Raw genomic sequence first — 23,524 nt, 5'->3', positions numbered from 1 at the left:
TGAGAAAAGACGTAAACACGAAGACTCATAAACCTGCCATATAAATAAATGGAAAGATATCGCAACAGGAAAACAAGCAAAAACTATAAAAGCTCAAAAAAGAAAGAATCTGACAGTTAAGAGGAGAAGAATTAGAGTTTTTAAGTGAAGTTTTTTGGGAGAAGAGAAAGAGTTTTTGAAGAAGAGATTTAAAAGAGAATTTTAAGAGAAAGAGTTTTAAAGAGATTTAAAAGAAGATTTTTATGAGAAAAAAGTTATAAGAGATTTAAAGAGGATTTTAAAGAAGAAAAAGAATTTTGTGGTAAGAAGAGTATTTTGATAAATAAACAGTTTAATAAGCAGTTGAATAAAAGAAGAAAAGAAGGAGATTTTAATATTGATTGTTGGAGAATAACCAGAAGATTTAATTAAAGAAGAGATATTTGTAATAAAAGAAAGAGGAGTATTTGAAATAAACAGTATTGAACACTGCAAGAAGCGTAAGAGAATATTATTTGTATTATATAAAAGTTATAAGAGTAAGAGTGCTAACCATTACACATTAATAGAACATTTGTTAATTTTTATTATATTAAAGAATATACTGAGGACGGCGATTATAAGTTTAGCCCTTTTAGATTAAACCTTGCCCATTCCTAACCAAACTATACCTAACCAAGTACTCCCCAGACCACTAACCTCGTTCCCAACCTCCATACACCTAATCCTAAACCCAAACCTTCCCCTTCCCCTTCCCCTTTACTGCAAAAGAAAACATAATAATAATAATAATTAAAAACGCCACCCTCACAGTAAGAACCTTCTGCTCTTTCGGATTTGGCGTTCCGGTCTTGGCATACAATATCTCAATGGTCCTTTTACCTTTATCGATGGCAACGTCTTTAGCGGTGGTTATGGCGGAAGAAGCCAGCTATTTTTCTGCAGATTTTGTAGCCATGACTGCTTCTCTTCCAAGCTCGCTTTTTGTGATTTTATTGGCCAAAGTGGACGCTGCTCTCAATGCTCACAGCCTCATTTCTCGACCCCGTATTTCCAGCATGCCAAGCAGCCACGCTCAAATTAAGCCTTTGCACCAGCGCATTCGGATTGCTCGGAAGCACGTTGACTCCAGGCCCTTTTTTGCCTTTAGTTTCATTCTTAAATTTAGCCCATATGGGCGCAATGATTTCTTTATATTTTTTGCTCCCTGTGGATCCATGAAAAACGGCGTCGTGTCTACAAGTATTTTTCCGTAATTTTGACTATCTTCCTCAGTGACTTGACTATATTTTTCTGGAGGTTTAGATTTCATCACAAGCTCCCAAAGACCTTCTGTCCCTTCGTACCTTTCTCCGCCAACAAGGATATCGTTTCCATCCACAGTCATTTCCGATTTTCCAATGTACATTTTATTTCTAATTTTGTTCGCCTCGAAATGTCTTTTTATTCTTCGATCGGAAGACTCCTTGCTGTACATGCTCAAGTAGTGGGACGAAATATTGCCCAAATACATGGTGGGCTCTAGATCTTCCTGCAATTCATCCATAGTGGACTCTTCTTCCTTGACAATTTTGTCCGCCAGGCTTTTTATCATCTTTTCATTGCTTTCGATGAGAGGCTTGTACAGCTTGCTCAAATTAGTCTGAAAATAATCATCCAAAATGTTATCATTGAGACTGCTCTGATAAATTTTCTTTCTGCTCTCAATCACTTCTCTCACAATTTCATCCCTTTTACTCGGGTCTTGTATTTTAAAAAAAGACATGGTTTTTAAATACGCGGAAAAAAAGTATCACAAACTCAATCCCATTGCGATATAATTGCAAAAAAAATTAATTTTGTTAAATTATTTTTTTAATATCTTTTTTTGAATATGTTGTTAAACGCTTTAATGGCGTCATCTCTTACTTCTTGGATCAGCGACTCTTTGGTCAATTCGTTTATTCCTATTTTAGCATTTGTCCTTATCTCTTTCGTCATTGATTTAAATTTTTGACGCTCGCTCATAATCAGCTCGTACGCTGAATTGCTTGTTTTTCCATCCATAAGAGCTTTTGAAATCAGGCTGCTGATGGTGTTTAATTTTGACTCTGCAAGAACTTTCAATTTCTCGTGCTTTTCCGCTTTTGATGCCAGCTTTTTGTTCACTTGACCTCCGACAATTGATAAAAACCCCACTCCAATGGCAACACCCATGCACGCAATCGCCGCTGGACTAGCAATAATGGTAGACAAAAGACTAATTCCAGCAGCCCCCAGAGCAATTCACAAGACCTGCAGCGAATTGTCCATATTCGAAATGATTCTAAAAGCGCGATGATACTTTTTGATTAGAGTCATTCTCTTTGCTTTTTCATCCTCCATTTCTTATTGGATCTCGCTTATTTTTTGATGGCGGTAAGCGTGCCCTTCGTCCGCCGGAGCCGATGGAAGAACCGGATGCACACATTTATATTCCATTTTTATTAAGCGAAAAAAAAAAAATTTTTTTTAAACAAAATTCACAAAGCATAAACTTTCGCCTTTTTTAACGATGACGTCCTTATCGCTGTTGTTGTGAATTTCCATAATGACGTTATCCACCGGCTCTGAAATAGTCAGGCTGTGATTAAAATGATCCAGCTTTAAATTGATGCCTCAAATTCACCAAAGCCATTCCGCTCTCAATTCCAAACATAAAAGCAACTTTCTGATGAGACAATTGAGTCAATTTAATGTCTTTTTGCGCAAATATTTCCTATCTGCAGCCCACTTTCTTCAAAGGCTTATCGAAAAACAGGGTGCATTTATTCCATATTTTGCTTTTATCGAAATGAATTTTTCTCACATGCAACATCTTTTTGTTTAAAAAAAAGTTTTTTTTTTCGATCAATTTGTCTGGCGATGTATTCTTCTTCTTCTTTTCGTTTTTCGAGAATCGATCTATATAACATTCTTTCTCTAGTTCTCAGTGCTCTTGAAACTTTACCTTCCTTTGTTCTGAAGACGTGAACAACATTTCTTCCAATTTCAGGATGAAATTTTTCAATGGAAAAAGTTTCTCGAATGGGAGAAGGCATTTTTTCATTTGCGCTGAAATTTATTTATGCAGTTTTGCAGAATATTTTTCTTGCTTGAGCTGAACCATTTAATTCATGTAGATCCGAAGGATCTATGCATAATAATACAGCTAGCCGAGGAGAAGGTAAAAGCTTCCGGATTGGCCGACTTGCGCGTCGCCAGAGTTAAGCGTGACGACGAGCCTTCTGCCAGTGAAAACGCTGGGCATAGAGTCCGCTTCTGCAAAATTTCTATAAAACGAAACGGATTGGTACAGCAGTCCAGCCAATTTGTTGTTAAACGAGATCACGTTTGAACTGTTCCACGAGGACAAGTAAAAATCTTCCAGTCCAGACGAGGAAAAGATGCACTTGCTGTCGCCGTCATACCCAGGGAAAGTAGTGTAATTGTTTGCACTGTAAGTAGTCCATGGACTGAGCACACTGCTGTTGCCAGGAGGCAAATTTCCGTCGTACATTCTGACTCTAGACTCCCACCAGTTTCCAGAGGCGCCAATGAGGTGCATCCTGATGTATTTCAGAAAAACGCCATTTCCTTTTCCTGCTGAATTGAGAAGCACATAAGACATGTACCAGAAAAAATCTGCGCGGACATTATAAAGGATATTTATCTAACTATTGTATTTCGATATTGAATGTTATGCATATTTTGAAAGTACATATATTAATATTTTTAAATTTCACTTGAGAAAGTTTGTGAAGCTTTTACACAGTCTTCGGCTGGACTTTCTTGGTAGCTCTCATTCATTTATTTTTGAACTCTTTAATGTTTTTGGCTTCTTTTACATCGAACCTTAGTTTTCTTTTGACAAGAGCTCAATATCTTTCGATAGGACGTAGTTCGGGACAATTTGTTGGATTGCAGTGTTTTTCAACGAAATTTACTTTATGTTCTCGAAACCAGTTTAAAGTTGTCCCAGAGTAGTGACATGATGCTAAATCGGGCCAAAATAACGGGTTAACTGTGTGTGTTCTTAAAAACGGCAAAAGACTTTCTTGAGGCATTCTTTTATGTATATTTTGGTGTTGATTGTTCCCGTAGTCACAAAACAAGAGCTTCTTTCACCACATTTACAAATTGCTTTCCAAACTAAGAATTTTTTTAGCGAATTTTTGCATTCCAATGCATTTATATTTGGAATTCAGTTTCTTGCGATTAATTGCTGAATAAAATTGGTGTCCTGGAAGAGATCGGAAATATGCAGCACAATAAATTTCATCGTCAATAATCAAACAAGATTTTTTTCAAGCAGCTTTGAACATTGAATTGCGACATTTTTTTGCTTTTCTTCACGACGAGGAACTTTTTTCTTTTTATAAGATTTATAACCACAATTTCTCTTTACTCTTTCTATAGTGGAAGCACTTGTCTTAAATTTATTCGCTGATGTTCGAACAGAAATCTACGGTTTTCTGCCTAAGGCATCTTTCACTTTTTTACCAAGATCTCGTCTAACAAAACATTTTTTTCTTCCTGATTTTCTTATGATTGTACCAGTGTCCTTAAATCGTTTCACAACGCTCTGCACTGTTCTCAAAGCAATCTGCAGCTCTTTAGAAATTGTTTTGTTTGATACACCAGGATTTTCAACGAGAAAATGCAAAATTTTTTCTCGCTTCTTATCTTGATTTGATGACATTTCAATTAAAGCTAATTGCTTTAATAACAGAGTTGTTTAAATTTTGAACAACATTAATACAATCACATTTTAAAACAATTAGCTATTTTAAATGATGCACGGTTTCCGTAAACACTACATCAGAACACGCGCAGATTTTTTCTGGTACATGTCTTATTCGTTTCCGTAAGTGGTGTTGAAATACCTGAACGTTCTCGAGTACAATTTAACTGAGGAAAGGAGGGGCGGGATGGTGGTGAATGTGGAAATGAAGGGTTGAATCCAGTAGGTTATTGCGGAAGCATTCTTGTTGAACAGTTGTATTTCCAAACTTGTTCTGAACGGCATGTCAAGCGTAAAATATCCTCCAAGGAAGTGGTGTTGAAATCCTTGCATCCTTGCAAAGAGTTGGCGTAAAACAGTTTGCCGAGAGGGGAAAAGATCAAGTCGCAAGCAAGGGCTTCACTGTCCGGTCCAACAGCTACAGTAGTTTCTGAATAATTCCCCACACCAATTTCTCCATCTGCAAATATTCTAATGTAGACTTGTCCAGGAACGTTTGTTCCAGTTTCACTCATGGCTAATGATAACCTTCTCAGAACTCCAGGACCGTCAGAGTATGTGAAAACTGTAGTTGCACTGGTCAATCCTCCTGTTACAATTTGCGACTTTTTTCCCAAGGATGAAAAGCTCGAATTTGGAACAAGTCCTAAAAAGTTGGATTTTTGCGACAAAGTGTCCACGTAACTTTTTGTCGCAGCGTCTTGCAAGTTTGAACGGTCGAGCACATTAATCAATTTATGGGAATTTAAATCCCAGTCCGCCGTTCCCACTGAAGTTCCGCTTGAATGCGTGTCCACGTATTTTTTCGTGGCAGAGTCTGAGGCTAATGTGGGTTCGGCCAGATTGGTCAATTTGTTTGACGTCATATTATTGCCTGAATAAAAGATGTTGGCCTAAGCCACTTTAGTGTGGACGTACCCTTTTGTCGCAGCGTCTTTTAAACTGGTTGGATCAGAGACGTTGAGCAATTTATGAGAATTTAAATCAAAGTCTCCAGTAATGGTGCTCGATCCGTCTCTTTTGATGCGCATGCTCGAGCTGACGTCCACGTAATTTTTTGTGGCGGCGTCATGAAGATTCTACGGCTCATTCAAATTAATCGCTTTGTGGAAATTTAAATCCAAGTCTGAAATCACCGTGCCACCGCCTGACGCATGCGTATCCACATAATTTTTCGTAGCGGCGTCATGCGAGCTTGTCGGCTCTGCCGGGTTGATGATTTTTTGAGAGTTGAAATCAATGTCTGCAGTGATGGTGCTATTTCCATTTGTTCTGACATACAGCTCACTTGATGCAGCGATTGAATATGGGTTATATAAATGCTTTTCCAATTCATCAAATTTTTTTAAAACGTAAAGGCACAAGTGATCACAGTAAAAAGTGTCACCAAACTGCACCTTTTCGCTGTTGTAAAAGACGGGACTTTTTAAATATTCAACCAGCTCGACAAGGCCCTGCAAAGTTCATGCAGGGAATATGTATTTCTCTTGGGAATTTAGCCCAAGGAATCTTAATTTTGCTAGACACTTTATTAAGCGATTCCACCAAATCTCCCCCTTTTGTCGAAGGAACAAATTTGCATTTTGGCGTTCCAAAAGCATCGAAAGTCCCTTTCAGCATATTTCTGTTGTTTCTAGAAACTTCGTTTTTCAAGTGAATCGTCTCGGTTTTTCTTTTACATTTGACGCAGTACATTTTACATATATAAAAAAAATTTTTAAATAAAAAAATGGAAGTCATTGATTTGTCATGGAATATCGGTAAATGCAAAAGGAACAACGACAAGCTTTTGCCGAGAAATATAAGAGGAATCATCGTCGGAAAGTGCGGCTGTGAAAAAACAACGTTGCTGATGAATTTGCTGGTAAGGCCTGGATGGTTGGATTATAACCACTTGCAGGTCTTTGGAAAGTCCCTTTTCCAGCCTGAATACAAAATACTAAAAAGCTCCTTCGAATAGAAATTGCCAAAAGAAATTATCCTCGAATTGTTCAACATTCAAAACAAAATAGAAAAATTAAACGCGAGCCCTAATGTGTCATTGAGGAAATCTCTAAAAATTGGGACGGAAAAACAGACATGGAATGTCAATTTTTTGAAACAGCTGACGATGTGCCTGAGCCTGAAGACCTTGACGCATCAAAAAACAATTTAATGATCTTTGACGATTTGTAATTGACCAAACAAAACAAATGCAAAAAATATTACATCCGAGGAAGGCATTTCAACGTGGACTGCTTATACCTGGCTCAAAACTATTTCATGCTCCCCAGACAGACGATTAGAGAAAATGGCAATTTTATTTGTCTCTTTCCGCAGGATTCAAAAAATGTTGACCACATTTATCTAGACCACGTTGCTGTAGACATGAAAAAAGAAGAATTTAAAATGTTCTGCAAGCACTGTTGGTCCCAACCCCACGGATTTGCCGTCATCGACTTGTCCTCCAAAAAAGATCATGGAAAATACAGAAGCGGATTTGACGATTTTTATTTTCCAAGCGTATAAAAAACATGTCTGGATTTTATTTCATTGTGAAATCGAAAAAAGAAACTCCGACGGTAGAAAGCAGCGTCATCAGAACATACTTTGACACGCCAATCGATTTGGGTTTTGACAAAAAGTATGAAATGGCCTTAGTGGGGCTAGAGACTTACCACAGCTACACCAACATCAGCTCTAAAAATGTTTTTAGGTACAGTCCAAACGCTGGCTCAAACAGTTACACCATTTACATTGAAGAAGGGCCTTATGATGTGAATGAAATTAACGATTACCTGCTAAAAGAAATGAAAAAGCAAGTTGGAAATTTATACAGATCAGACGGAGTGGTTCTTGGAACAAACGATTTTACGTCAAGATCCACTTTGACCTTTGGAAAGCCAGGAGCGACAACGAAATATTGGGTGGATTTTAACGTGAATAACAGTTTGGCACCACTCCTTGGAATTGACAAAAAAGAATACACCTACGTCGAGAAAAAAGAAGATCCTGCAAATCCTGATAAAGTGACTAGTGTTATCGACTACTACGCGTCTGAAAATATTTTAAAGATTGAAGAATTGGGAGTCATCAGAGTGACAAACGACATTATCGGCTCGTCTTATTCAGATGGAAAAACTACAAACGATATTTACTCTTTTTATCCAGAAACTCCTCCAGGATATAAAATCAGTGAAAAGCCTTTCCACTTGATCTACTTGCCCATCGTGGTGAACAAAATTTCAAGAATGGAAACGCAAATTGTAGATCAATATGGACATTTTATCGATTTTAGAGGTGAAGATTTCATCGTCAGATTTCAAATCAGAGAACAAATATCCTCCGTGCTGCAAGACCTTTTCACAAGCAGTGCTGTCAATCGGTAAAAAAATTTTTCTTTTGTAAAATAAAGGAGCAATTATCAAAAGATTAAATTAAATATTTCATAGGGTAAAGCTGATAAAATAAAAAAAACCATTCAAGAAGAAAAAGACGTCAGCATAAGGCTCTCTCATCAAGACTTGGACGGATATCACGTCCTGGCAGTGACAAAGTCTCAACTGAACAAAATTAAAAAAGCGTACAGCGTTGGAAAAGGCATTACACTTAAACTAAGCAAAAGACAGCTCATGCACAACGCAAAAATAGAAGGAAGATTTATCGGTGCATTACTTCCCTTATAAGGAATGCTCGGAAGCACTCTCTCCACAAGAGTCGTTCCAGCTATTGCTACCGATCTGCTTGCAGGTGTAGGCTCCTCTGCCGGTTCAGCCATGTGGATAAAATTGCTGGACGTGGTGTTTTCTAATTTGGGAACAGAAACAAAATGCACAATTTTTTGCTGTAATATATCTCCGGTTAGTATCTCAAAAACAACAAAATATCTTTGAGCATATAGTTCTAAAGTCCTGTAATAGAATATGCGATTGTCATTTTAGAGAAAAGAATTTGCGTATGTTTGGTGATTTGGTACATTTCTATGAATTGTCTGTAGCATCTCAGAAGCAAACGGTGAGATCATAATTTTAGTATTTACTTAGCTTAACCATTAAAAATAAATCCTTTTTTTATAAGAACGTTTACAAATAAGATATTAAATATTTAACAGTTCGTCATTACTACTTATCTTGAAAAATCACAAAAAGTGTAACTCAATTGAAAAAAAGAAAAATTGATATTGACCAATCCATTTGAAAACGCTTGAATCTTTGAAATCTGATTGTAAGTGATTTACAAAAAATGAAGGCAATAAAAAATGCGCAAAGAACTTCATTATGTAATTGACCAATTGAACAGATGTATATTGTTGCCAAATCATTAATGCCGGAATTCTTGCAGCAAATGATAAGCACCTTATAATATGACAAACATGTTGAGAAGCAGGTAGATGTATACTTTTTGAACATGCCATCTGAGACAAAAACAACAAATTTCTTCTAATGCAACTGTAATCGAAGTGTTTTGTGACCCTGAAAAAGCAGATAACTTAAAATTAATGTTAAATTAGAGAATTGGACTGTAAGAATTAAAGAGAACAGAAAAGGTATATTTATATCGCGAGGGCGGTGGATTTTATTTATTTTTATTGTTTTAAAGATGGGATGATTAAATGTGAAAAAGGTGGTTGGTTCTATGTAAGTGTAATGGTAGCTCAAATATAGAGAGTGATAGAATGTGAGGTAGGACTGTCAGTGTGTAACGCAGTTATGATAAAAGCGCGATAGGAGCATCAGACTTTTTTAATAACAATAGTTAACGCATAAAGCAATAATCAAATTTCTAATAATGATATTGCCTTAATCAATATACAAACTAAATTATTTACGAATAATCTCAATTATTTGTCATCAATATATATTCTCTTAATATTAACTCATACATATAACAATACATTAATACTCATAACAACTCAAATATTTTCTTACCAACTCTTCTCATAAAGTTCTCTTTTAAATTCTCCATTAATTCTTCTCATAAGTTTCTCGTTAAATTTTCCATAAATTCTTTTCATAAGTTTCTCATTAAATCTTCAAAACTCTTTTTCTCTTAAAATCCTTTTTAATATCTCTTAAAATTTTTTTCTCATCAGACTCTCTTATAAGGAGAAATTCACAAAATCTCTTTAAACTCTTTTCTCTTAAAATCTTCTTCTCCTCCTTCTCCTTCTCCTTCTCGTCTCTTCTTCTTCTCTCGTATTGTTCTCTTCTGTCTCCCTTCTTTTTATAGTTTTTGGTTGTTTATCGTTGCCTTACTCATTCATCATTTATTTATCATGACAGGTTGAATTAGTCTTTTTTTAGTCTTTTTTAATCATTTTTTTATTTGATAGGTTTTACGAGTTTTCTTTTTATTAGTCTTTGTCTCACAAAGGCTAGAGAACTTTCGAGAACTAATCAAATTAATATCATTGTATTTCTAACAGTTTTAAACACTAATGATATGATTCACTCATTGAACATGTGTATCCACTTGGTATTTTTGTTTACTCATTCTTTTCTTCGTTCGAATGTTATATGCTTGAGTCGGGTGAAAACTTAAGAATAATTTTTACAGTTTTCTCATTTTTCTTCCTCACAATATATATCTCAATAGTATTAGAATTAATTATTCATTTAAGGACACTATCTAGACCATTAGTACATCAATAATTGTATTCAACTTTTAAGGAGCCATTATTAGGAAAATGTTTTAAATATGACCTGATAGTAAACAGAATTGAATCTTTTTTGTGTGGAGTGCAAAATCAAACTTATAATAGTCATTCATTGATTATATTAACAAAATATTATGCGTACGCTTTTTTACAAATATATTTATTCTTACAGGCATTATTAACAAACCTTTTTTTGCATGTTGCGTAAGTTTTTGTAATCTTGTCATTTGATATTTTTATTATCATTCCCAATTGCCATATCTGATTACATCTCATATAATACTAATGTGGTAAAAAAACAACATACTAAAGTTATGCAACTTAATTCCCCAAACAGTTTTCAGTGACATAAAGCTTCAAAAACATCCAGCTACTTACAAATGCTGCCGAACTAGATCGTTCATATTGTCTTTCGATAAGTCGGTCATATTGGCTTCTGAGTATTAAAAAAATAGCGAGATATTACTCAATTTTGATTCAATCGTAGTTGTTATATCAGCAAAGACTTTAGAATTTACGAAGCCCCAAAGAAAAAAGTCTAAAGCTGTGATACCACATAACCTTGGTGGCCAACTCACCTGTCCGAGATGAAAAACGCGATAATGTATTCAATTCAAAGTTATATTGGCGCCGGCCTCATTGTTGAAGAAATATGGACCAGTAATTCCGCTGGCCCATAAGCCACACCAAACGGCTGTTTTCAATGGATGTAATGGCAGTTCATGAACTGAATTGGGTTTTATATATTAGGGTATTTTTACCTATTAATCATTTATTACATATTAGCGTATTTTTACTTATTATTATTTTAGTTATTAACGTAACCAATAGCCAAAAACGAGCCTTATTGCTGAACAAAAGTTGGAAACAGTGGTAATCTTTAGTAATCAGATTGCAAGTACTGAAATTTTATCGCTTCGGAGGGTCCGCTAAAATAATGTAAAATAATTCATAAGTTTCATTCCCAGAACTTTTTGATTATTATCAGAAAAAATTTCTCATTCCAAAATGTAAAAAACAGCTATTTTAACTGGGGGTCTATGAAAGTAATCACGTATTTTAGGGTAGTGCCCAGGACTTTTATTACTCAACATACGTAATTTTAGTATGGTATTAGTATCCAATCTCCTGATTGGACACTAACACCATACTAGTAAAAAATCAGAGCTAACCCAATTCAGCCACGACCCCTAAATGCTCACTTTCCTAGGACTGCGTCTGTTAAAGTCATAACTTTTTTTTTTTATACTATCATTAACAAGACCAAAAATAGTTCTATAAATATTTGAGCACAAATGAATCTGGGAAGACTTTAGCTTTGAAAAATTTTGGTCAAAAGCTGTTTAAAAAACCTTTCTTTTCTTTGAATAAATTTCATTTAAAATTATATAACAGATGAAGCTTTACTACTTAAATATTTTTAAAAATAATTTTCTTATGAGTTTAAAGTCTGTTTTTGTAATCTGTTACCAACAGTTTTTTTGGATAACTAGATTGCAATCAGTATCATTCTTTTGGATTTTTATGTTGTTAGAAAAAGATAGGAATTATCGTGTATATCAAGCACATCGAAGAGCTTGTAGCAATTGTACTTCATCACAAAAATCTAGAGAGAAACAATATCAGTATATGTGTATATTGAGGACAGGGTTTTTCTTTTAAATTTCTCTGTCATTTACTTAAATCAGTTAAAAAATGACAAAATCCAAGAAAAACTGAGTGAGACATGTGCGTGAAAGAAATTTTAAATATTAAAGCCCTCACAAAATTTATTGTCGGCCATTTTGCCTTCATTGAACGAAAAATACATAATCTACAGATTATGTATTTTTCGTACAAACAAGGTAAAATATTCTTTCTTTTTTTTAAAAATTTCTTTCTTCGATTACCCAATGATTATGAAGATCTAAAGATTTTACTTCAAATGATTAGAAAACTGCATTATGTGGAAGGAAATGCTTAAAATAAACTGCTTATAAACATTGATATCTTTAAACTATTTTTTCAGGAGTCTTGTTTCGGAGTTCCCACAACAAAATATATTAAAATATTCAGAGATTTTGAAAAAGTAGCCCATACCTGTTTTAGAAAATCATTTAGCTCCACGCATGTCAAACTTTTGAACATTTCTTAAGAGCTATAAAAATTTAAGGACTAATATTCTTTTGAAGGCACACATAATTGAGCAAGATATCGAATTCATTGACAAAAAGCTTGAAGTCTTTGATATTATAAACAATTCTTAAACTTGGTAAAAAATACACCATAACACTAGTAATTAAATACTTAGCTTTTTTTTTTAACAGTTGAATTGTAAAACTTGCATAAAATATGACAACTATTCATTAAATAAACTTCTGTAGTTTTAGGTTACCAAACAAACTCTCATATTAATTCTTCAGGACTTTAATCAGTTTTGGAGAATAAGAAAAGTTGGAGTGCACAGTCTATAAATATATTGAAGCGCTAAAAAAATGCAGCTATTGCATACAGCTACATGCATTTTTAATGTAGCTAACAGTTTTCAGGAATATAGCTTGTATAAAATACAATACTAAACCTCCTTTGAAACTACTAGGAATTGAGAGTTCTGGGACAAAATCATTTCTTTCTTTCTCGCGGTAAAATTTTTCTGGTACAAAACATTTTTTCGAATAAATTGAGTATAATTTTTTTCTTAACGTGAGAACGCGTAATGATTGATTTCTTTCGATGATTCTCTCGCCATTTGACTCCTTTATTTTTTAAAATTTTAATGGGATCTTGAGGCAGTATTTTTCCGTTTTCATCTTGTAACACATTAATTCTCGGAGTTTCAATGGAATTCATTTTTAATGTACCAAGAGTTTCTTTAAGTCAAAATTTTCACAAAATTAAATTTAAAAAGGTTTAGAATTAGGCGTAATAATACGCTTGTCCGAGAAGAAGGTAAAAGCTTCCGGATTGACCGACTTGCGCGTCGCCAGAGTTGAGCGTGACGACGAACCTTCTGCCAGCTGCGACGCTGGGGATGGAGTCTGATTCTGCAAAATTTCTGTAAAAGGAAATGGTGGTGGTGGAGCCAATGGAGGCGGTGGATTGGTACAACAGCCCTGAGAATTTGTTGTTAAAAGAGGTTAAGCTTATCCCATTCCAACAAGACAAGTAAAAATCTTCCAGTCCAGATGAGGAAAAGATACATTTGCTGTTGCCGTCGTACCCAGGGAAAGTGTTGCAATTGTTTGCATTGTAAGGTGTCCAGGGGCTGAGGACAGTGCCGTTGCCTGGAGGTAAATTTCCGTCATACATTCTGACTCTGGATTCCCACCAATTTCCGGAGGAGCCGATGATGTGCATCCGGATGTATTTCAGAAAAACGCCATTTCCTTTTCCTGTGGTGTTAAGCAAAATATATTCGTTTCCGTAAGTTGTGTTTAGATATCTGAACGTCCTCGAGTACAATTTAACGGAGGAGAGAAGAGGAGGAATGGAGATGAATGTGGAAATGAAGAGTTGAATCCAGTAAGTGATGGCTGTAGTATTATTATTAACCAATTGGATGGTCAAGTTTGTTGTAAACGGTAAGTCGAGCGTAAAATATCCTCCCAAGGAAGTGGCGCTGGCAACGTTACATCCTTGCAAAGAGTTGGCGTAAGCTGGTCCTCCTCCGAGAGGAGCAAATAGCATGTCGCAAGCAAGGGCAGTGGTGTCCGTGCCAATACCTTCTGTAGTTGTTGAATTATTCCCCACTCTAATTTCTCCGTCTGCCAATATCCGAAGAAAGACTTGTCCAATGGTTCCATTAAGAGCCAGCCATAATCTCCTCAGAACTCCAGGACCGTCTACGTAGCTAAAGACTGGTGCAGTGGTCGATCCTGCTACAATTTTCAACTTTTACCCCAAGGATGAAAAGTTTGAATTTGGAACAAGTCCTAAAAAGTTGGATTTTTGTGACAAAACGTCTGCGTAACTTTTTGTCGCAGCGTCTTGCGCGTTTGACGGATCAAGCACATTGATTAATTTATGGGAATTTAAATCCAAGTCTGAGGTTCCCACTGTGGCTCCGCCTGAAACATGCGTGTCCACATAATTTTTTGTGGCGGCGTCAGAGGCTGAAGTGGGCTCGGCCAAATTGGTCAACTTGTGAGATGTCATGTTAATGTCTGAGTAATTGATGCTCGAATAAACCTCTCGAGTGTCCACGTACCCTTTTGTGGCTGCGTCGTGAGAAGTGGTTGGATCAGAGACGTTGAGCAATTTGTGGGAATTTAAATCCAAGTCCCCAGTGATCGTGCTCGATCCGGCCGTTTTGATGCGCATGCTCGAGCTGACGTCGACGTAATTTTTTGTAGCGGCATCATGAAGATTTGTTGGTTCGTTCAAATTGATTGCTTTGTGAAAACTTAAATCCAAGTCCGCAATTCCAATCACCGCGCCAGTTCCTCCCGACGAATGCGTGTCCACATAATATTTAATGGCGGCGTCGTGTGAGTTGGTTGGTTCTGCCAGGTTTATGATATTGTTTGAATTGAAATCAATGTCTGCAGTGATGGTGCTGGATCCGTCCGTTTTAATAAAAACATTGCTTGCTGAGTCTGTTGAAAGATTGTCGAAATAAACGCTGAATTCGCTTCTGTTGAATTTATCAATCATTTTTAAATGGAAAAAATTTTTAAAATTCGATTTCGATCACCAAAGGGTGTTGACGACGTCTTGAAAGCTGTTTCCCTCTTCACATTTTTTCAAGACGTAAAGACACAAGTGACCACAGTAAGACGTGTTTCCAAATTGAACCCTTTCGCTGTTGTAAAAGACGGGACTTTTTAAATATTTGACGAGTTCGACGAGAGGGGGTTGGGTGTAAGTTAAAGCTTCAATTTTCATCGCCGTCTTTGTACAAGCACACCCAATGAAATCCTTCTGTGCTTGAATCCCCCGTGTTGACAATCCCGCTTTTTTTTTTTCAATGTCTTTTTTGGCAATTCGTCTCTGACAAAAACTCCTCTAAAGTTTTTTAACTTCAGTTTTTTTGCTGCCTTTATCAATTGAAAATTTGTCAAATCCTCGTTTGGCAAAACAACTCCTTCCATATTGATCCTTTTGTGACTCATTTTTTTATTTTGTTAAATTTTTTAAAATCCTTTGTTCTCTGCGATTATCTCTCTGCAATCCATGAACAGCCATTTTGAATTCTTTGAAATTTCTTTGTTCTCTGCGAATAACCTTCTGCACTCTGCGATCAACCTTTTTGCCTCTGCCTCTGGCTCCGGCTCTGCCTCTTGCTCTGCCTCTTGCTCTGATTCTGGGGTTTTCTCTTGGGTTTTTAAATCCGCTTGCGGATCCATGTCTTCTGAACCGAAAAACTTCCAGTAATTGATCAAGTTAAATCTGCTTTTGTAATACCCATAAGCCATCGTATAAATTCCATTTTCCAAAATGACTCTTTTATCGTCGTCAGCGCTGAGCGAGACTTTGTTTATTTCTTCTGTGTAGATTTCAAGCTGATGGGATCGGATGACGCTCATTTTGCTTGCCTTTTCTTTTTTGCTTTTCAAGCAGTCTTTGTAATTGTTGTGAGTGATGTATTTTTGGACGACATTTCTTTTGACTCCTTTGCATCTTTTGTGCTCTTCTTCTTTATGGGCTTTGTAAGAGTACGGTTTTGACCGCAGACCGACAAACTCTTCAATCTGTTTTCCTCCGGTTTCGTCTTTGAAAATCCCAATGACCTTTTTGTTTGCGCCGACTTTGAACCCAACGCTTTGAATGGCAGGATAGTTTTTGTCAAATTCACTCGTGTCGAATTTGCTTTCCACATCCTCAGCAATGTCTTTGTAAAAATCGTCCGTTTTTATTTCATAAATCAACAAGTCCGTGTCCGTCATCAACAACTTTGCTTTGTCGGAGTATTTTTTTCTGATGTAGTCGTAGTGGAATTCAAACATCAAAGTCTTGCTGAAATCCAAGATGGACATTCCCAAATAAATTGGTTTGTTGTAAACAAGTTTTGTTCTTTTCATGTGAACAGCGATCAAGTTTTCATCGAAAATCGTGTGTCGGTCGTAATTTGGTTTGGACGACAATTTCGAGGCTTCTTCCCTTTTTGTCACCAGTCTCACGTCCACTCGCTTTTCAATGTTTTCCATGGTTTTTCCAAAGACAGAATTGTTCATCAGCTTTAAAAAATCTTTCTCAAAGTCGTTTGTGGCTTTTGTTCTTAAATTGGTGTTGAGATCAATGTATTCTTTCAGCCAATTCTTTTCCTCAAATTTGATTCCTCTGTGCACCTTTGAAATTTTTAGTCCCAATTGTTCATACAATTTCAGGTTTTCTTTGTGAATAACGTAATTCTTTTTATCGTTCAAATTTGGAACGAGTTTTTCTACTTTTTTAATGGTTATTCTTTCCGGCGCCAAAGAGTAATCGTTGTGTTCGTCGTGAAGACTTTCTGGATAATCCAAATCGACTTCTAAAATGCATGGTATGGATTTCCAATTTAAAAGTTCGTCTTCAGTCCTCCATTCAAAGCCGTGAATGGGAAGAGGTTTGCTCATGGCCTATCTGTACAAGTTGTTTGCGTCCAAGTACTGGATGAAAGTTGACTCTTTGCTCACATCGAACGAATCTCCTATGTATTTGTTGTTTGATTTTCTAAGTCGGTTTGAAATCATGCTGATTCCTCCTCGGATTCCTTCTTTGATCATCAACACTTTGTCAAAATCGCTTAACAACTCAAATTTTATTTTTGTCATTTTCAAATAAGCGTCCCAAGCCAATCCTGGAGAAGTGTAATGCCAAGCAGGGTCGAGTTAGTAATATTCAATGCACACATCTCTGAATTTTTCAAAGACATCCGCCAGAATTAGCACATCAGAGACGTTATACAAATCGTGATAATCTCTGAACGTTTTGCAACCAAATTCGGTGTAGACCGTTTGACCATGCGCATAGTCTTCAACTCCTATACCTTTGTCGTTGAGTTTGGAGAAAAATGCTTCTATTGGAGGCAATTGTGTTTCAGAAAACTTTTCGATTGAGTCCATCCAATCGTAAGGGTAAACTCCTTTTCTGAGCAATAAATCAAACTTTTTTCCGGAATAATGTTTGGCGATGTTTTTGAACTGGTCTTTATTCAGATTTTATGACAAGCTGTCCAAACTGGAAGCCATGAATTTGGAACTGTCAATAAATCTGAATTTTTTTTTAATTTCAACAATCTTTCCCTCTTTTTCAAATTCTCCCACTTTGATTTCTTTTGTGAAGCTGATGTACTTTTCCTCGTTGTTTGGAATGCAGCTTAATTTTCCGTTAGATAGTTTTTTGATAAACAAGTGGCTGTCGTAACCTGACAAATTCTGAAACACAACGGGGAAGAATTTTGGAAATTTGTATTTTGCGTTGAAAGTGTTGTGTGCAGCTCCTCGGTACTTTCCAGTCAAATGGCAGTGGTCGCGCACTTTGTCATCTCCAAGACTTTCCTCGCAAATGTGATACACGGTTGCAGAATTGAAATTTTCTTTATCTTCGAAGGTCATGATCATCTCTTTTTTGAGTTTTGTCATTTCGCAAACTTCCTTGATGTCTTTTTCGAGCATCTCCACATATATTTGAGCAACGTCGTCCGTTTCGCTCGTCGCGGTAAAAGTCACCGGATTTTTTTTATAAACGGTTTCGTCGAAGCATTTTATAAAATAACAGAACGAAATCGGAGAGTGTTTTTTTGTTACTGTTTTGTATAAGACTGTTTTGGGTCGGGGACGCAAGTGTTGATTGGCGTGATGAAACTTTCAAAGTCTGCGTAAACGATAAAAGGAACTCTCATCGATCTTTCTTTGTGTTCAAATTTCATGGACGAATTTTTTTTGGGAAGTTCGATTCGAACTGAGCTATGCTCTTTGCAATAAGTTAAATGTTTGGAAAGATCTTCCTTGCTGTTCATCCCCTGCAAACAATTTCTGAAAAAATATTTTTTGCGGTTATGTTTGGATGATTGTGAGAAAATCAATCGACTTTGACTTTTTATCAGACAATAATGATTTGTTTTTTCGTCTGAAATGAGCAGCAAATCTATTTCATGTTGTCTGTTCAAACATTTGGATATTTTCAAAGGGTAAATGGACTTATTTTCACACCCAGAAACATTTATGCTGATTTCTGGATTTTTTCAATTTTTTTAATTTGATCGAGTTTGACTGGAAATTCAATCTCTTCCCAACTTAACCCTTTCGATTTTTCAATCAAGTCTTTGTCAATTCTTTCACCGTGTTTTTCCGTCATTTTCAAATCCCTTGAGACGCACCATTTGAAACATTCGTTGTCTTCGTTGACCATGTTGATGATTGCTTTTTTGCTCGCCAGAAAATCATCGAGAGGAATGTATGACCTAGCACTGATTGGATTGTAATCAATCAAGTTGATGTCCATTTTTAAGAAGGCAGACACTCTGCAATTTGAACCCATTTTGTTATATTTGGTCATGTTTTCCAGGATTTCATCTTTTGCTGTGTTGTAAAATTCTCCCAAATCCGTCGACTCCAAAACATTTCCAGAGTGTAACGAAAAAGGAACATTTTGAAACACTTCCTCTCCAGTCGTAATGCTAACACTCGTCACCTCGCAAGTCAAAACAATGTACTTTTTTTTATTTTCATTTTCTTGAAGAATTTTCTTCGCAACGTCTTCTGCCGAATCTAAAAAGGTAAAAATGTCATGATGATTTCCTTTGACTTGATGCGAAAATTGTTTGGCAACATGTCTCAACGCGTGTTGAACAATTGAAAATGAACGCGAGGTTCTGACAGGACGCGGCGCGGGAACCGGTCTTTGAACAACATTTCTTACAGCTGTTGCCAACCGTGAAAATAATCCAGGACCCGAGGCAGGAGCCGGTTTTCGGACAATCGGATAAGGAACTGGTCTGTTTAATATAATCAACTTTATTCTTTTTTCGACTCCGTCTCTTGCATCTCTCACTTTTTTCTTCACCGCCTCTGGGACGTATTGATCAATTGATTCAAGCACACTGGTCTCGAAACGGGACTTTAAACAATTGGTCGCGGCGCGGGAACCGGTTTTTGAACAATTGGTCGCGGTGCAGGAACCGGTTTTTAAACAATTGGTCGCGGTGCAGGAACCGGTTTTTGGACAACCCATGAAATTATGTTCCTTTGAGATGATGTTGTGTTAAATTTTTTCACGAGATAATCCTTTCGCATCTTTGAATAATTTTTTAATTTTTTGGACTTCGGCGATTTCTCGCAATTTTTTTAACGTTTCGTTTTCCATTTTTATTATGCCAAGAAAATTATCTAACTCAAAATCAATTTTTTCATTTTATTATATTAATAAATTTTTTAACTTTTTCATGTAAAAAAATTTTTTTGGACTTTTTGGTCGTTTTTTTCAATTCTCCGAAAAGAATTAAATTTTTTTTTTAAGCAGCAGGAGCGCACGTTCTCTTTTTTTCCGAATTATAAATTTCAAGCAATGTTTTAACCCTTAATATTTGTCTTTGTTCCTCCTCGTCTTCCGAATCATCTTCTTCTGATGAATATTCTCCTGTTGCCAATTCAAATCTTTCTTCTCCTCCTCTCACTCCAAATTCAATTACTGCATTAATTTCTTCACCATATTCATTAAATACATGCATTTGGCCTGATTCATCAAATTCAATCACATAAGTACTCTCCGTTTCGTCTTCCATTTTTATTATGTCAAGAAATTTATTTAACTCAAAATCAATTTTTTTCGTCGTTTTTACGGTTTTCAAGTTTTTCATAATTTAAAATTTTAATCTTGATTCCATTGTCCACTTTTCCATCTCGACGCTCCAAATATCTCCATCCATGCACCGTTTTTTTCATCGCTTTGTAAAGGGATTCGTATTCAACAACCTCCCCAGTGTCAATGTTGGTTGTTTTCACTGTCACAGGATTTTTTCGAATTAAACCAAGTCTCTCGTACTTTGGGTCGATCGGTTCTTTCACATTTTCTTGTTTTACTATTTCCGTTTTCACTTTTTCCGTTTTTACTTCTTTTTTTGGTCTACCTACAGGCCTGTCTTCTTTTGCACCTTCCAAAAGCAAATCTTTGCTGATCAGATTGTTCTCAACCGCAATCATCATCAAAGTCAACAAATTGTTTGAAGTTTTTGTGACTCCTATTTCTCTCAGAAATTTTTTCAGATAATTTTTTCTGAATCTCATGTTTTTATTTTTAAAAAGAAAAAAATTTTGTTTAATTCATTTTTGTCAAGATTTATTCTTAAATAATCTAATAAACAGCATTCATGTTTGTTCCGTCTGAAAAAAATTTAATCATTTTGTCGGAAATGATTACGGCGAATATAGCGGTGTTATCTGGCGTTGCTGTTCGAAGTTTAAGGTTCACAACCAATTCAGCCGTTTCAGAAACAACTCTTTCTTTTTGCTTGCTGATATCGATAAAGAACAATGGAAACAAAATTTTATATTCAAGCAGAGACAAACCAGATTGACAAACAATTTCGTTTTTGCCGAAATATTTTTCATCAAAAGAGAACGCGTCAGAATGAGCCATGACAATTTTCTTTTCTCCAAGACTCAAGTCGTTATTGTAAATTGTATACTTTATTCCATTGACTGTGACGTAAAAATTGTTGACATCGCAATGATCGAATACGGCTGGATTTGCTGTTTGACTGGAAGGTCTGTTTGTCTGAAGTCCGAATACTATATATCTAGGAACGCTTTTGTCTGTGATTCTTCCGAGAGTCCATGTAAATTCTGTAAGACCAGCGGGAATGATTTGCCTTTCTACTTTGTTTGCCTTATATGCTACTGGAACAGAAATTTTCTTCGCCATGAAATCCATAAATTCGGCTTTCTTCAAAATATCTAATTCAATTCTTGGCATAAAAAGTCTGAATTTTTTAAGGTTGACCATTCCTGCAGCAACAGTTCCAGCTCTATAAATGGCGCCGTCATATTCTTTCTTTGTAAAGGTGATGGTGTGTCTGAATCCATAAAAAACTTTGTCATAAGTTTCACAAAAACCAAAAATGTGTTTTAAAGGTATCCTGAACAAAAAAGATCCAATGGATGTGGTGTCTTTAAACAAGTGGTCTCGTCTGACGTTGAATCCTGTGGCTCCAGTGGCGTTTGAAGTGTCTTTGTACCACATTTGCTTCAAACCATCTGTAAGCTGAAAACCATAAAGGTATTTCAACTATCCAATCATGGTTGTTCCTTGATCTGGATAGATGACTCTTTCCACTTGTTGTCATGGTAAGTCATAATTGACGTCGCTGAACAAATACATTATGGCGTTGTTCACCAAGGCAATGTTGTCTGCTGCTGTGTAAGCAGTTCCGTCAGCTTTTTTCAGAACTCCTTCGATGAGGATGTAAGCTTCTGACGGAAGTGTCTGCACAGACTGGCAATCAATCTCAAAAGTGATCGATCCTGAAGTATTTAAATCGAGATTTGTAGAAAGGTACTCGAAATAATCAATTTTTTCAATGCCAGTGTCATACTCTGGCATTTCATCAACTCTTAATCTGTCAGTGTTTATTTTTTTTTTAAATACTGGAAATAAAATTTATATCATTTTGATCCGTAAAAAATTCACACAATCAAAAGTCCACTCCGCATTTTTACGAGATTTTGAATTCTGGATGCATTTCTTTTCGTCATTTTCCTTTTTCCTTTAATGGACGAACAAAATATTTTTTTATGCAGCTCTTCCATCGGATTAATATAAACATACTGATCTACCTTTGCCGCTTCGTTTACAATCGTGTTTACCAATTGGTTTGGATTCACCATCCCTGTCTTGGCGTTAACTCTTTCAATCGCTTTCTTACCTTTGTCGATGGCGACGTCTTTGGCTGTCAATATGGCGGAAGAGGCCAATTCTTTTCCGGCAGGCTTCCGATTGCTTCTCTTCCAATTTCGCTTGCTGCCGCCTTTCTCAATAAATGAAGAGAAGATCTCGATGCGTTTGAAGCTGCCATTCTCCTCATAAAATTCTTCGCCGCTTCCATTATTCCTCCACCTCCAATGACGTTCTTTTTTATATTTTTTCTTTTGTTAACAATGAGCATTTTTTTTAAAATGAGAAAATTTTTTTAAATCCATTGTGTTTTTACGACTCGATGTATTTTTGAATCGACTTGTATTCTTCATCATTAATTTCTCGTTGTCTCAGCAGTTCATCACAAATAGCCACAGCCTCGTTTCTCGACCCTGTATTTCCAGCATGACCTGCGGCGATGCTGAAGTTGATTCTTTCCACCAGCGCATTCGGATCGCATGGAACTATGATCACTCCGTGACCTTTTTTTTTCCCTCGTTTTAATTTTATTTCTATCCCAAATGGGTGCGATTAAGGTAACATATTTTTCACTTCTCGAAGCTTTTGGTCTTTTCAGATTTACATCAGATTCAATCGCATGAGTGCTAATAAGTATTTTTTAATAATTTTCTAACACCCCTTTTGTGTAAATGTTTTTATCAGGTTTGGATCTTGAAATAAGCTCCCAAAGGCGTTTTGTTCCCGAATACCTTTCTCCACCAACAATGATATCGTTATTATCGATGATAATTTGTTCTTTTCCAATGTACATTTTACCACCTGCATGAATTCCAAATACTCTGTCTGAAACAAATTTATTTAAAGCGTATTTGGCCAAATAATTCAAAGCAGTATTTCAAATATTCATTCCTTCAGGAGACTTTTCAACATTCATTATTTCAGGAGTCTCCAAACTTTTAAAAGACGTCTCGCTTTCTGGATAAGTTAAAGCCAGTGGATTGTTGTCAACCGCTCTGTAAGCAATTCTCTTCAGCTCGTTTTTCACCTTTTCATTGCTTTCAATCAGAGGCTTAAAAAACTTGCTCAAATCAGCCTTATAATTTGTATATAAAATGTTGTTGTTGATGCTCTCATTATAAAGCTTTTCTTTGTTAGCCATATAATTTTTAACAATCTCGTCCCTCTTTTTCGGGTCTTGTATTTTAAAAAAAGACATTTTTAAAATACGTAGAAAAAAATCTTAAACAAAAGCACGAACGAGTTTGCGTTTTTGTTTATTTTCCCTTTTCAAACATGTTGTTAAACGCTTGAATGGCGTCTTCTCTTCCTTTTTGGATCAGCGACTCTGGTCAATTCGACAATGCTGCTTTTGGTTTTTGTTCGTATCTCCTCTGTCA

The 23,524-nt window shown here is 36.0% G+C and overlaps 2 protein-coding genes across 2 annotated transcripts; one reads left to right on the top strand and one right to left on the bottom strand.

Moving 5' to 3' along the window:
* The first annotated feature begins 6,183 nt into the window (after positions 1 to 6,183).
* LOC149883884 (uncharacterized) lies at positions 6,184 to 8,873 on the top strand. Its single transcript, XM_090098469.1, has 2 exons — positions 6,184 to 8,559; positions 8,641 to 8,873. Exon 1 carries the CDS (start codon positions 7,234 to 7,236, stop codon positions 8,086 to 8,088), a length of 855 nt encoding a protein of 284 aa, XP_089954595.1. The 5' UTR covers positions 6,184 to 7,233; the 3' UTR covers positions 8,089 to 8,559; positions 8,641 to 8,873.
* An 11,733-nt stretch (positions 8,874 to 20,606) lies between these two features.
* Positions 20,607 to 22,938, bottom strand: LOC149883883 (uncharacterized). The gene is made up of 4 exons (XM_090098652.1): positions 22,877 to 22,938; positions 21,648 to 21,870; positions 20,822 to 21,515; positions 20,607 to 20,635 (listed from the first exon to the last, which is right to left on the bottom strand). The coding sequence occupies exons 1-4, from the start codon at positions 22,936 to 22,938 to the stop codon at positions 20,607 to 20,609; spliced, it is 1,008 nt and encodes a 335-aa protein (XP_089954778.1).
* Positions 22,939 to 23,524: the final 586 nt, after the last annotated feature.

This window comes from Hydra viridissima, unplaced genomic scaffold, assembly GCF_058129835.1.
Source record: "Hydra viridissima isolate aposymbiotic clone 2 unplaced genomic scaffold, HvirCarnegie_v1 scaffold_9, whole genome shotgun sequence".
Classification (NCBI taxonomy): Eukaryota; Metazoa; Cnidaria; class Hydrozoa; order Anthoathecata; family Hydridae; genus Hydra; species Hydra viridissima.
This window is presented reverse-complemented; position numbering and strand designations above follow the sequence as displayed.